The 15,172-nt window shown below is 44.3% G+C and overlaps 1 protein-coding gene across 3 annotated transcripts in view; it reads left to right on the plus strand.

Moving 5' to 3' along the window:
• Positions 1 to 15,172, plus strand: part of DYNC2I1 (dynein 2 intermediate chain 1) — a 2,286,904-nt gene that overhangs the window by 1,507,154 nt on the left and 764,578 nt on the right. For all 3 annotated transcript variants that reach the window (XM_069647988.1, XM_069647989.1, XM_069647990.1), the window contains one exon: positions 5,639 to 5,746. In XM_069647988.1, coding sequence (XP_069504089.1) covers positions 5,639 to 5,746 — 108 coding nt within the window. The remainder of the gene's footprint in view (positions 1 to 5,638; positions 5,747 to 15,172) is intronic.

Raw genomic sequence — 15,172 nt, forward strand, 5'->3', positions numbered from 1 at the left:
TACATAGAATTCTCCCTAACAGGAACTTACCCCAGACTAGCTAAAATTAAGTACACTGTAAAACTCATGGACATTGCGTGTGTACTAACCAAAAGGATCATTGCAATGGCATGGACACGCCTAATGGCCCGCAGAACAACACATAGTATGGAGAGTTGGAGCGCTGGGTGGGAGCTTAAACCAAAGCTTGGGAGGATAGTGTCACTAGATCTCCTGATGATGCAAGTATGGCGCTAGACGATTGGAAAGCGCTGACGTGGAGTATGTTTCATCCCTCTGACGACAAACCCCCCTGAACAACCTGCTCCACTGTTATTGGAACTCACCACCTACAGTTGCACCTGAAGCCAACCTCCTTCCCTCCCCTCCTTGCCCTTACTCCTCATGCCTTGACCCCGCACTGGTCCCATTCATACCGAACTGCATCATCAATCATACAGAGACAGTTAATGTTAGTTTAATGTTATTGTTCTGTTCTTTATCACCTGTGAAACTCAATGTCGTAGCATGTCGACCTAGACATGCTACTGTTGTAATCTTAAGAAATGCCAATAAAGACATTTCAAAATAAAATAAACAAATGTTATAGAAAGCTTATAATACCTTATTAGCAGGTAAGGAAATGAGATTCCTGAAGACCAAGGAGAAACTGAGGAAGGTTGAAATGGAGAAAACAGAACCCGAGATTTTGAAACTGTAAAAAGAGTATCCCTACTCCGAGGACGGAGAGAAGGGTCATGCATGAATTTAACGCCATTTGCAAAGAATCAAATATGGAGAAAATGACTGTCTTGGCTCACAGGATGAGATGAAGAATCCAAATATATTACAAACATTTAGAATCTGTGAGAGTACTGTGCAGATGGACAGTGCAGGTGCAGCACCCACTTTGGCCTGTTATGAAAAGCTATACCCCTCTCAAAGTATCTGCAGGGACGAAACATTTGAGGATTTCATGCTAGACCTACGGATTAAAAGATTCTGAGATGCGCAGAGGGCAGCCCCAGTTGGGGAGGTTTTGGACAATGAGTGGATCAAATCCACAATGGGATGATGTCAGAACTTAATGAGGTCGCGGGGGAAGGCTTGACTTAATTGCAGAAGGAGGTTACAAGTGGGTGCTATGTACAAGAAAGTGAATAGAAAGGGGTACTCCCAGGTGAATGAAGAGAAGGCACGATTGTGTTGATCCCAAAAGGAGGTAGGCCACCAGATATATGTGCATCGTATAGGCAAATATCTCTTACAAATAGCAAAACTAACATCTTGGCCAACTTTGCTGTTATAGGGGATTTCATACATCTGGAACAAAATGGGTTTGTTCCAATCTACAAGACTTAATCTTCTTAAGACTTCACCTCGCACTCAAACTTCGAGGGAGAGACCACTCACTGTGGGCAGTTATGTCCATGGACGACTCACAGAAAGTGTTTTACTCTGTAGAGGGAAGTTACATTCTTGCCTTATTGAGCTACATGGATTCGGCCCCAATTACATGGGTTGGGTGAAGACCCTATATACAGACTTGGGGGCTAGAGTCCAGGTGAATGGAAAGATTTTGTGAAACTCAGGTTAGCAAGTGACACAAACGAGGTATGTTTTGCCGTGGGGGTGCTGAAGATCAGAAATCACTTTTTGCCAAAAATCTCTTGGTTTACATAGGAACCCTGCAGTTCTCTGGTCCTTGTTTCTAATATAGTAAAGGAATTCATCAGGCCCACTGGATCAACGGTGACCAAGCCCATCATATATTCAGTGGCAAGAGGTGAGGATGGGATTCCTAGGCAGTGCATGCCAACTGTGACCCAGGCCCCGTTCATGTACCTAGGCTTACATGTGAGCAGGACTAAAGAAAGGTTTTCAGAGGCAACCTCGCCCCTGCTATTAAGAGGTTTGAGAATGACAAAAAACAATGGATAAAGATCTCACAAACATTTGTAGCTTGAGGAATACTCTGTAAAATGATCTCTCTTCCAAGGCTTCTGTACATGGTGCTGAATGCGCTGTGTGTGCTGACCTTGATAGACTTTAAAAGAATTAAGTTGTTACAAGGCTCTTTTGGCAGTATAAATTGGTCATATATCATAAATGTGAGTTGCCCTTTGTAAAATGAGCTATTTGGTCGTCATTTTGTATTTCTTTTTTGTAATACTTTTTTGCCCTTTTTTAAAATGGGGTTACACCCTCATAACCCTCTTCACACCCTTTCAACACCCCTGCAGATCCCTTCTTTTACACCCCTTTCCCACCCTTATGTCACTTTTTATGACTCATCCCGACCTGTACACATATTCCCTTTGCCAGTGTTCTTTTTCTCAACAGTGGGGTCAAAATGGTCGGATTCCCAATAGAATTTTAAAATTGGTCACTGTACGCAGGATCACTGTTTGTCGGAAAGGGGGAGTGCCTTGGTCTTCCAAGTTTGTAGGGGTATTACTGGGCTTTTCTGTTCGGTGTGGCTAATTATTTTCATTATAAAGTAGACCCCGTGAACCAATTAGTTTCATAGTTTGGGTAGCATACAGGTGGACTCATTGCCTCTGATCTTAAAAGCAGTTGGTGTGTTGTGGAAGCAGGCAACTACTAAGGTAGGCTGGAAGGAGAAGGCTGAACATACAGTCTCCACAGCGGGGACACTGATACCTGAAGGAATGTGGACAGTTGAAAGATTTTTAGTGTTGGAAGACAAAGTGGTAAGGAAAATTGATTTTGCAAAAGCTGGAAGCTGAAAGGCTTGAAGAAACTATGTACAGATAATGACCTTCTGTAGAGATAGTTTTCGCAGGTTTCTACAATAAAGACATTTCCTTAAACCACAATTTAGAACAGACCTGCGTGGACCTAACCCCTAGTTCGTCTATAGAGTTGATTGTTTAGCATAAGGGAATCCCAGTCAAACCATATCCATACTCTATAAAGCACACCAAGCCTTTGTGGAGCCGAAGGGGAGATATGAGAGAGATTTTGCAGGCCTGCTCAACTTGAATACCTTCATAGAGTAAATTCGTTGAGGGAGAGGTTGCATAAAAGTGCAGCAGTAGTGATAATAAATACATTGGGTGCAAGATCACAGTAGGAACAAATATCATTTGGGAATATGGAAACATACAGTGCTACTGAATACAGGTATTCAGGGAACTAATGGGAATAGTGAGAAGGCTAGTGGAAGTGAGCCCCAAACTGCTTCTGTTGAGATCCTGGTCAGACAAGTATATAGCTTCTACTGCCAATAGGGTATATTACCACTGAGAGTGACATAGGGCCTCATTACAAGTGTGGCGGTATTGCTGTGGTAAATCCAGCAGAAGACCACAAAAATGGAATTACCGTTACCGCCACTTGGTCGGGCGCAATGGCCGCCGGATTACAAGTGGTGGTATGGCAGTTTTAGTCCTGTGTCGAACCAGAAGAAGCTTTCGGACTAAGGTGTGACATATTCAAGGGTGTTTATTTAAATAATAAGAACACTCCTCCCTTGCTCTACTGCTATGAGAAGGATTCCCTGCCTAACTAAAAGTGAGGGTGCTTGTCAAGGTCCAAAAGAAATAGTCCTTAGTCCAAACCCTATTAGCTTTCGGGCCACCTACCACCTAGGAAAACATTAACAAAAAAAAAGGATGCTGGAGCATAGCCTCTGTCCTTGACTTTGGCCTTTCCCAATCACTTGAATCCCTTTCTCAGGAATTTTTGATTTTGAAAAGTGTATCCATGTCTCACAGTACAGTCCTCAACCTCTATGCAAGTTCTGCATGCAAAAACTACTTCCATACGGTTCCTTCTCTCCAGGAAGAAAAGGTTTTCTTAATACAATTCCACCATTTCCGAGTTTGGTGCTTGACATTGTTCTTGTTTTGTTTTCCTTCTCTCCACTTCTGTTCGTTATGCGTGATGTTTCATGGGCTCCCCAAAGTCGTTATGCGTGATGTTTCCTGGGCTCCCCAAAGTCCTCTTGCAACCTGTCAGGCTTACTTTAGCGGGACTCAGTGGGGCATCTGCCTGTCTGGTTTTTCTCAGCTCCTGTAAACCTTCTGGATTTCCCAGCCTTGAGTATTACTGTCTCTTGGTTTCTTAGGGCTCCCCAAATCCCTTTGGCCCTCTGATAGGCTTGCTTTAGGTCGGTTTTGGTAGACCCTCTGCCTGCTCGGGTTTATCTGGCTCCCGTAACATTTGTGGGTTTCCCAGCCTCGAATATTCCAGTTCGCCCCTCTCAACGGCATTAACTCTTTGGGAGCATTCACTTCTTCTGCTGTCCGGCTCGGCAGTTAATGCACTTCTTCTGCAGAGATTGGGGATCCGATCTCTCCGCTGCGGACTGGTCTCGCCATCAGTTAAAGGACCCCAGGCTCATCACGGCTTCTGTGTGGTCGTATCACCAGGTGAGACAGTCGCTTTACCGTTTCAGTCTCTATCTCGACCTTAGCTTCTTTGCCGGTCAGGATATCAGCCTTCAAGAGTCTTGTTAGCGATTCGCTTGCTCACCACTCTACTGCTGGTGCCACGGTCTAGTGTGGCTCCGCCCCTTCAGGACGTCCTCCCGTCAGAGGCTCGCCTCTGCGTAGGATTCTCTCTTTCTTATTTGAAGTTACTCGTGGTTTTATGTATGTCATCACAAACAAAAGGGGGGTGGTGTTCCTCTTTGACTGTGGATTTCAGGCAGAAGCGAGCATTACCTGAAGCCAATGAGATCTAAGAAATGTCACTAGCAGGAGAATCCAAAATAGAAGTAACAAAATTCTTTACGATTCCTACATAGTCAGATAGTGTCCTCTGGATAGAGAGTCCCTTACCGGAATGGGAGTCCTTGTCCCCAAGAGGGGAGTCATTCGCAGTGAGGTCCCACTTGCCCAGTCCCCAGTCTACTAGGAGGGGTCTTGCTGAGCGGGCTCACGTCCCTGGCCTCTAAGGGGGGTACAGTGGTGCGGTAATGCAGCGGTAATGCAGTAGTTACAGAGTTGCCACTGCATTACTGCAATTTTCTCTCACACCGCCATACTTGTAAGGAGGCCCATTGTGCTTTACTGGTCGGTTGACACAACTTTGTATCTTTTTTGCCTGGAAGAAGAGCATGGGGAGAATGAGATTCATGAATGAAGTGGTCTATTGAAATAGGGGATGCCTCCTGAAATATGGAAAGATCTGCAGATCTTGGAATCAATACTGCAGCTACTGAAAGGATATATACAGATGGAGGAAGAAAGGAAGGGGACATGCCCTCAACAGACGTTTAAGGGCAAATCCTGGTAACACTTAATTCCTTGGACTGATGACTGTTAACTGTTATGTTTTGGTTGCAAGAGAAGAGGGGAAGGGGACAGTGAAGGGCTGACATGTGTGGGTTTATGCTTCATTGTACTTCATCTTGAAAGCACTGAAGAAGTGTGTCTCAAATGTCGTTAAAATTACAATAAAAATACTTTATAAAATGATGTTTACAGGTTCGATACAATGTTTGCTTCACATGTAACTTTCCGAGGACTTTGTTACAAAACTTATTTGCAATAAACAGATAGTCAGCAAATATGTATTTGGGATTCTTTGGACAGTAAATTAGTTAATATTGTGTGGTCGGAGGTTCTCATGGAATATGCGGTCAGTAAATACAGTAAATAAACAGCTAACAAATCTGCTTTTATTACAGATGGAGTTTTGACCTCAGTTAATCACGTGTGTCCTGTACTGGCAATAGAACCAATCTCTACAACAGTGGTCAAAGAAGGCAGCCTAGCCAATCTTACATCAGAAGAAGGTATCTAAAGTATTACACAACGAAAGCCACAAAAAATGCCTTGATTTCGTTCCCTCTGCTTTAGATTATTTTCTTTCATTTGTTTAAATTACTTAGTCTTAAAAAAATCACAGATTGAACACTGCCTGTGTTTTCCTTTCACCTCTTGTTATATTTATGAACAATGTGCACATGCCTTTCTATGAGTTTTGCATTTGTATTTATTTGAAGAACAGGGATGTCAATTTCGATCAGAAATGACTTACAATATCACATTTACACATGACTCAGACATTCCCACGAAGGTTGCCCGTACAATAGCACAAAGGATGAGTACAAGTTGTGAGCCAGTTCATGTGTAAAAAAGTGGGACATATAACAGGGACAAAACGAACAGAAAATGTATTTATATATATATATATATATATATATATATATATATATATATATATATATATATATATATATATACATATAAGAAAACAGATGATTTAAAAAGGTAACATTTACATAAGGGGGAACGTGCTCCAAAATAAAGAGGATTACTATTTAAATAGGCAAAATTAAATTACTAAGCGTCATTGGAGGCAACGGTGGGGTTAGGTAGAGTGGATAGAGAAGGGCAGGTCAGAGATCCCTCTTTAGCAAGTAAGTGAAGTTTAAGCTGAGTTTTGAAGAGTTTCACAGTTGGGCTGGTTTGATTGTATGGGCAGTGGGTTCCAGTGGAGTGGGGCCAGTAGGGAGAAAGAGCAGAAGCAAGATGAGGCTTAGGGATGGCACGTGACAGTCAGGTTGAGTAAAGAGGAGGATAGGAGTGAACGAGATGGAGATTAAACAAAGGTACAAACAGACAGGTACTGAGGAGCAAGACCATTGATAATTTTGTAGACTCAGAGAAGGAATTGAGCGATTTTGCATGCAGAGTCAACCAGCATGTTCTCCATCGGTAGAAGTGTGGAGGATCTGGGTTGTAGAGAGTGGGGCTATCACATTTGGGGACTTAGTCTAGAGGGAGTAAGGAGTAGAGAAAAAGACCAAGGTGTCTGCTTGAGTAGTAGTCAAGTCTGCTGAGCGTGAGAGTGGAAATAAGAGTTTTTGTTGAGTGGTTAGCAAGAAAAGGACACATTTTCCTTATTTTGAGAGGGTTAATATGAGCAGCAAAGGCAGAGCTTGTGATTAGTTTTTGCAGTCAAAGGTCGCTATCAAGTAAGACCCCAATAATGTGGACTTTGTGGGGAGGGAGCAAGGTCAGGCAGGAAGAAAATGGGAGAGGGCAGGGTAGGAATTTGCATTGGAGCCGTGGGGAAATACGACTTGCAGTTTTGAAGAGTTCAGCATGAAGCAGCAGAGAGCCATCCAGTGACGAATTGCACTGAAACACAGGGAAAGGAGAAAAATATTTGCGTGCCATCAGCAAAAAGGTCATGTTGAAAGGCAAAGGGCAAAATATGTCTTCGTAGGGCAGAGTTACTGAGGGTAAAGAACAGAGGTCCAAGGACTGATGCTTGGGGGACGCCGACAGGTAGAGGGGTGGGGTCAGAGGTTTTTGTGTTCTAAGACATTTTAAAGGATCAACCTTCCAAGTAGGAGGCGATCCAGGCAAGAGCGGATTTGTGAAATGCAAGGTCCTGGAGAGTGAGGAGGAGAGTAGAGAGGTTGATAGTGTTGAACACATTAGAAAGGAGTTTGAAGTGAGTGAGCATTAGAGAGAAAGTTGGAGACTTTCAGGAGTGCAGTCTCAGGGAAGTGTATACTATGGAAGCAAGATTGGAGTTGATCGCAAAGGCTATTATCTTCAAGGCACTTAGTGATCCAGTCGAAGACCATATGCTCAAGGACTCTTGAAAAATGGAGAAGGAGTGAAACTGGGCGATAGTTTGCTGGGACATTTGGGTCAGCAGAGGGTTAATTTAATAGGGGTAAAACAGTTGCAGATTTGAAGGATATGGAAGAGTTTATCGGAGCAAGAGAGAGAGACAGGTTAAAGAGCTCGGTGAGATGAGAGCAAGTGTCATGATCTCTGCTTCCAAAAGGTCAGGGTTTTCCCAACTCCCTTGGAAGCAGATCCATAACCCAGGTTCCAAGTGCCAACCAGTCCCAATTGGGACCTTTTGGACCCAGTCCTGGCGCCAGTGGCACCAGGCTCATAAATATGCCCAGTCCCAGCGCTGGAAGCGCCGGGCTCATAATGCTTGGGTGGACTTACCTTCAGCAGACCATGCTGCTTACTTGCCTGCCAGTTGAGCCTCTGATCCTCTTCTGTTTGGAACTACTTTTCCTGTTGGGTGGGGCTGGAGCCACTCCCTAGATTCAGAACACTGGAACTCTTCTGGAAGGCAGGAACTCTTTTCTTACCAGGAACTCTTTTCTTACTTAGGCGTGGCTGTGGAAGGAGACACCTAAGCACTACAGGAGGCTATTTAAACCACACCCGGTGGATGAATCTTGCTTTGCGTTATTCTGCAACCTCTGCAGCAGAACGCTCATCGTGTCTTCTGCATCCGGTCCTGGGCCTAAGGAAAAAGGCTTACCATCCTGAATCCAGTCTTCAGCAACACCTATAAAGACAAGAAAGAACAGGTTAGCATTCCGGCATCTGAAAGGCAAAGGCTTACCATCCTGAATCCAGTCTTCAGCAACACCTATAAAGACCAGAAAGAACAGGTTAGCATTCCGGCATCTGAAAGGCAAAGGCTTACCATCCTGAATCCAGTCTTCAGCAACACCTATAAAGACAAGAAAGAACAGGTTAGCATTCCGGCATCTGAAAGGCAAAATCTTACCAACTCTTCGCACGCTCCGGAGGCCTTCGGCGCTGCATCCCGCATCTGAAAGACAAAACAAGGTGCGTTTAAAGACATTGGGGAACTTTAATACTCACGTGCCATTACTCCTTTCCACATCTAATCCAGTGGGTATTCCGGCACCCTACAGCCGCTCCGAACTCGTACCTGCAAAATAAAAAGACAGTTAGAGCGCATCGTGAAGCAGGCAACAAGCGCTTACTTACGTGCTTCCAGGCGCTTCTATTCATCACACAGGCTCCATCTTCAACTCACTTCAGCCTGTCATCCGCCATCGCCGGAACCCTGCAAAACAAGAGACATCATTACTAAAGACTTTAAAGACATTTGAATGACTCGAAACTTACCGTTCGTGCAGTAAACGACGGACAGCAGTCCTCTGAAGTCAAGAGGCCTGCGCTACCTATCCAGTGAAGAAACTGGTTACAGCACCCTGCCCCGAGGCAGATGGAGAGCTCGGAATTCACTTACCTAAGGTGAGAGCGTTAACCTTTGGGGGTCTACAGGAGAGGAGAAGAGGAAAGAGATAGGGACACCCCAATAACCCCAGTTCATTAACCCCATATTTTCTATCTGCAGACATCTTACTCTACACGTCAGGCATACAGTGCACAGAGGTCCAGCCCAAAGAGCCAACCGGGTGCTACACATCACCTTTGAAGATACGGTAGTCGCCCAGTCAAGACCGGCGCCTCTGCGAGAATCAGGTGAGCGTTACAGCAAGTGATTGAGACTAAGTCTTTGGCCATTTGGAGAGCAAAAGGGTTGATAGGAGAACAAGATGGGTTAGCACTGCTAACGATCAGTGCTAATTCAATAGGACAGGTACGGGAGAACTATTTAAGAGTAGAAGAGGTAGGCGGACAGGTGGTGGGTAGAATGAGGGTTGGGGATGGAAGGAGTGGAGGGCTGTGGGAGTGTGACAAATTGTATAGATTTTACAGGAAAATTATTGGCAGAAAGGGAGGAGGCGATGATATTGGCTTGGGAGGTGTGAGCAAAGGTACATCTGATTGGGTGACCGGACCTAGCGTGCGATTGCACCTTGCCAGCAGTACAGCACTGTGTGCACCCACTGGGAAGAGACCGAAGAACGTTGACAAAAACTGCGCCATAGTCAGGACAGTGAGGGAGGACAGTGGCGGGCGCCCCCCCCCCCTTGACCAGCAGACCGATAGATCAGGATCAAAGCAGAGGCTCTGTATGCGTTGGTGGTGGCCGAAAGAGACGGGCACTGGCGGGGGTTATTGATAAGAGAGGCCTGCACCCAATACGTTGTGGGAGGTGGCATTTCTCGGCGCTCCCGACTGGCCCTGAAACCCTGTGGGGACCATGGACAAAAGCAGACTGGGTGTTGTCAAGGCTGGGAAGGCGAGGTGCAGTTCAAAGAGGTGGCGACACGGTTAGACACTGACCTGCGGTAACTCTGAACCACGCGGGACAGCCGCACAAGCTGCATCCAGTCTCCCCCTGGGACCCGAACTGAGAATTGAACTGTTGCAGCGGCTATGGACCACAAGGAAGTGTAAAAAAAGAGTCTAGCTCCACCGCTAACGTGCCGGAGGCTCTCTCATAGCGAACTGCTACATTATGAACCAGAACCTACAGGGTGTGACCGTGCGCCCTGCTCCTGCCCACAAGGTCAACCCACCTCGGCCCTAGCTGAAAAACTACAGGTGAGCACAGAGATAATGCTGTATAATAACACAAGTGGCTGTATAACTAGAGAACAACAGTAGAATTTGGATCCCAGGACGCTGTCCTGCTGCCGTGTACTGCACAATATAGGCTAGACCAACCTAGAACCGCCCCCCATCTTGCAGGGACGGAGACAACAATAGGTGAGGTGGGCATTGGGATAGATATCCTGCGCTGGGCTGCTCTGCGTAACAGAGTGGACCGCACAGCAACATACCTCAATGGTCACGCATATGGCACTGCACCATAATTGTTTTATTTTATTGATTATAGTTTCATACAAAACTTTTTTACAAAAAGAAGAGGAATACTTCCTCTCATCACATCATAACAACTTATCAATGCATTTTGTGTCTGTGAATCTATTGGACTTCTATCAAAAATAGCAGCTTTGTCACAGAACAATTCTTAACTCATTCTTTCAGGTCGTATAAGTTTGTCCAAATAATTAATAGTTGCACATATTAGCATATAATTGCGCCGAGCAATTAATGAGTTCCACCATTCTTCACTATCGATGTTATGTGAGACAAAGGGCCCCAATGCCGTAGTTCGTTCCATAGTTAGTTCTGGACATTCGATCACCAAATGTCAAAGTGATTCTACATCTTTGTTGCAAAATCGGCAGATGTTGTTTAGAGTATTGGTATCGTGTCTAAGGAGCAACATTTCTTTAGTTGGTAGCACATTAAGCCTCATCCAAAGAAACATGTCTCGATGGTACCTGGACGGAAAGAATTGAAGATACTTCGGAACCTGGTTTGCTGCGCGCATGTCATGATTTTGCATTAAACTTGATTTCAGCATCCGACGTTTGTCAATAGTATTGCTCCAGTCATGATTGCTCACTTTTTTTTGACTGCGCAGGGGTTATTACACAAAAGTTCTGTTGATGCACCAACATGGTTGAGGTTTGTTAACACGAATTTTGGAGTAAGCCATTGTAAGATCTAGTCAGAGTTTTATTCAATGTGTTGTAAGGTGCTATTGATCCAGGTAGTATCAGTTTCCTGAAAAGCAAAAAGGATTTCCATAGGATCGATGCACTCAAGGATTGAAGATCAAGTTCGAATCGAATGGCAGTTATAGAAACAAATTTTGGAAGTCTTGCACCTTTTGCCATAATTGTGCTTCCAGCTTATCCCAAATTCTGGGCTCGAAATTAAAGCCAGCCTCGCCTCCAAAAGTGATCGCTGTGACCACCTTTTGCCTGTAGAACAGAATGACTGACATCATGGTGAATTTGCCAAATTCACTATGTAATTTTGCACCCTGTAGTGCAAATGTGTTCATCCCTACTTTGAGATCTTCAGTCTGGTAAACGGTTTCTGATCGACTGACCACCTGAATTGTTTCTGGTGCCATGTTGGGGACCCATGGCTATAATCTTGGACTTATCAGTGTATATTTCCATACCGAGTGAGGATAAGTATATGCCCAGGTGTATTCGGCATATGTAGCCCAACTGATTGGATATCCATTTAATCTTGGTGGAAAGGCTTTGGCTTCTTTCAAGGCATCTGGCATATCAGCTAAGTATAGTTTGAAAATCAGGGCTGCCAATGGGCAACCTTGCTTGACTCCCCTTTCTGTCTTGATCTTGTCAGAGAGATCCCTGTTCGCATTCAAGCGAACACGAAATGATGTATTAGTATGCAGCTGTATTAGCATCTGTAACAAGTCGGGTGGGCATTGTGCTCTTGACAATTTATCCCACATGAGATCTCGATCGACCCTGTCAAAAGCTTGTCGTAAATCGACAAATGAGAAAAAAATTGCTTTGTGAATTCTCAGGTACTCCAGCTTCAAAAGGTTTATGATGGTGAGTTTCAGTTCGACACCGACCCCCTTTGTGAATCCAGTTTGTCTTTCATCTATTTGGTTGGCGTCGACTGCCCATTTTGCCAGTCTCAGCTGCAGAAAAGAAGCAAAGATTTTTCTGATCATATCTAACAAGGCTATCGGACAGTAGTTGGCCGGGTTGGATCGATCACCCTTCTTAAAAATAGGCACAACTACCGCCGATTGCCGTGAGGACGCGATCTTTCACGTCCTCACTATTGTCGAATAAGATTTCAATAAAGCTTGACCATTGTTTTTTATTTTTATTTCAAGGTCTGGGCCAACGGCCCCAGAATTTTTGAGTTTTCCAATTGCAGTTGCAATATCATCTTTACTTACTTTGAGCATCCATTTGATCTCAGGATTAATCAATTGCTTCTCTGCATGTTTGTGAGGAAACGTAAAGACGGCTGAGAAATGCTTTATCCAGTCTGCATGACTTACTCCCACAGTCAGACTGCCCATCTGGTTACGAGATACTTTGTTTATTATGTCCCACATTTTGTGGCTCTTTCTTTGCCATATAAGCTTTAACATGATCTCAGCCTGTTCTTGCTCCTGAGTCCATTTAAACGAACGGACCCAGTTACGATAGGTTTGACGCTGAAGTCTTATCACTTCACATGTGTCCATATTTGTGTTGGAATTTTTCAACTTTTTCAAGTCTTCCCGTAACTGTCTTTTCTTCTCTGCCATTATTTTGCTGACCGGATGTTTGTGTTTGACATTAGCGTGTCGACAGCCTGTTTTAACTTCAATAAATTGTGTCAAGAGAGGGACATATACTCGACATGGGGGCTTTCTTGGATAAGACCCAATCCCAATGATTCCGTGAGCTTCGAGATCTCCACGGGTCTCGAGCGTAAACGATTGAGACCTTGATTTATCTCTACCTGAGCTTTGTAGGTGTGTGTCAGTTGGAGTGCTTTCCTTTATTGACCACTGAAGGTTAACTGCGTCATGATCACTGTTGCACATTTTGCGGACCATCAGGGTCTTGATCTTGACAGTAAATTCCAAGGAAGACCAAATATAATCGATTGTTTTGTGGGTCTGATTCCTATGCCAAGTAGCCTTTGCGGAATGTCTCTGCTAGTTTGGCCATTCAACATCACACAGTTTCTTTCGGTCAGTTGTGTCCACCAAATAGTACTGCGTGTAGTATGTGATTTGTCTTGGGTCTTCATCACTTGCCCGTCAGAATGAATCCAGGAATGATTCAAGTCTCCACATATGATGATAGAGTATTTCTGGAAATCCAACATAAATCCCTGTGATTGATGAACTAAAGGCTCGAAACCCTATTTTTGCTGGGGTCCAGTATACATTTATTAAAAGAAGGAATTCAGGTGATCCATCATCGTCGTCTGCAATCTCTATGATGGCACCCTGCACAAAGATGTTTGGATGCATTATTCTGCCTACTCGCCTTCCTGGATGTTTTTTACCAAGGTTACGAGGCCCAAAAATGGACGACAAGAAGCGTTTTTCTGGGCTGGGTTTAATATCACAGAGTATCCTTTGCAAGTGGGTTTTGTCCTAATCCACGTCTCCTGCAGACAAATCAAATTGTGGCTCCCACTTGTCAGATCATTGTCCTGAAATAGATGTAGAAAGCCTCTGGTGTTCCATGAGATCAGTGAGCAATATTGTGGCTCACCATGGCCAGGAAGCTAATGATGTTTTGAAGAAGCACCACCTATGGTAGAAGAGTGGACGTACAGGTCATTCCTGGACACCCTTTGAGCTGGTTCAGCTCTGCATCGTCCAAAGTGTTTCTGAAGAGTTTTCCTTCTGTTCTCATGTCATGAAGACTGGAGTGGACTAAAGGAAGATTTGGATTTGGTTTCAGTTTTTGATTGGTGCCTGGAACATGTTGAGTTGCTTAATGCATATCCAAATGCTGGGAGCTCGTCTTTTGCTGCCCTCAAGGTGTTTGCCACCAGACGAGATTGCACATGAAGTATAACCCAATCTGAGTGATGTTCATATTTGTATTCAACTATTTGGATGTCATCTGATTCCATTTGGCTTAAGGCAGGAATGCAGTTCAGCAGTTTCATGATGTTTCGTCGGTTCAAGTTGACCAAATTGATATCTTTCAAGATACAAATGATTTCCAATTTCTTCCCTTCTTCGGATTTATCTTTCCACTCATCGTGCCGCTGCCTCTCCTTTACTGATTTTTCAGCTTGAGAGGCAGTGCAGTTTGAGCTTCAAGCCAAATGATGGGTGTTTGTGAGCGCTCGCTTTTGTTTCAGAAGTCTCGTTTATTGGCGATCGAATTTGTCGCTGAAATTCGGTCGCATCCATCTTTTTTGTGGCTTTTGGTTTTGTCGTGTCTCCTGGATTTCTCTTAACAGTCAACACTTCACATTCCTCATTCTCTGACTCCTCCTCAGATGATCCAACATTGATGTTATTTGAGGACTCTTCGTCCACAGAATAGGTTGACAGATTGGCTAGGTCTTCGGAAGTAAAAGACTCTGGTTTGTTTGTGCCTTCTGAATCGAGACGGGGTCGCTTGCCTGCAGGATCTTTAGTGGCCACCACAGTTTTGTTCGTCTGACATTCGTTCTCAGATTTGTTGATTGTGGATTTAGATTTCTCTAATCGTTTAAATAGCAACACCGGAGGAGGAGTAGATACATTCCTAATGAATTTCTTTGATGAATTCGATTTTGGAGGGCTGACAACCTTCTTTATTTGAGTGTCTTCTTTACTTCCACTTGCTTTCGATTTTTGGTATTACTAGTGGCTTTCCCTACAACCGTGGTTTTTGCATCATTAAAGATTCCGAAGGAGACCACATTTAGCCCGTTTGATGAGGCTGAAGGGAGGACCGATCCACTTGTCACTGCCACTTCTTTTTGAGAGGCTTGGATCGTTGCAACATATCCTGATTGCGTGGCAGGATTGGACACTTGATTTGTAGTACCAGTGGGCAGAAGATTTGAGGTTCATGTCTGCACTTTTGCAGCTATTGTGGCATTGAATTGTGCAGTTGCCCATGGAAAATGCGTGGCAAGGTCGTCTGTTGAAGGCCTTGTTGGTTGGGCACCCGATTGGTGTACGTTGGAACTATTTGCATTTGTTTTCTGAT

This window comes from Ambystoma mexicanum, chromosome 2q (genome assembly GCF_040938575.1).
Source record: "Ambystoma mexicanum isolate Mex_15411 chromosome 2q, UKY_AmexF1_1, whole genome shotgun sequence".
NCBI classification, from domain to species: Eukaryota; Metazoa; Chordata; class Amphibia; order Caudata; family Ambystomatidae; genus Ambystoma; species Ambystoma mexicanum.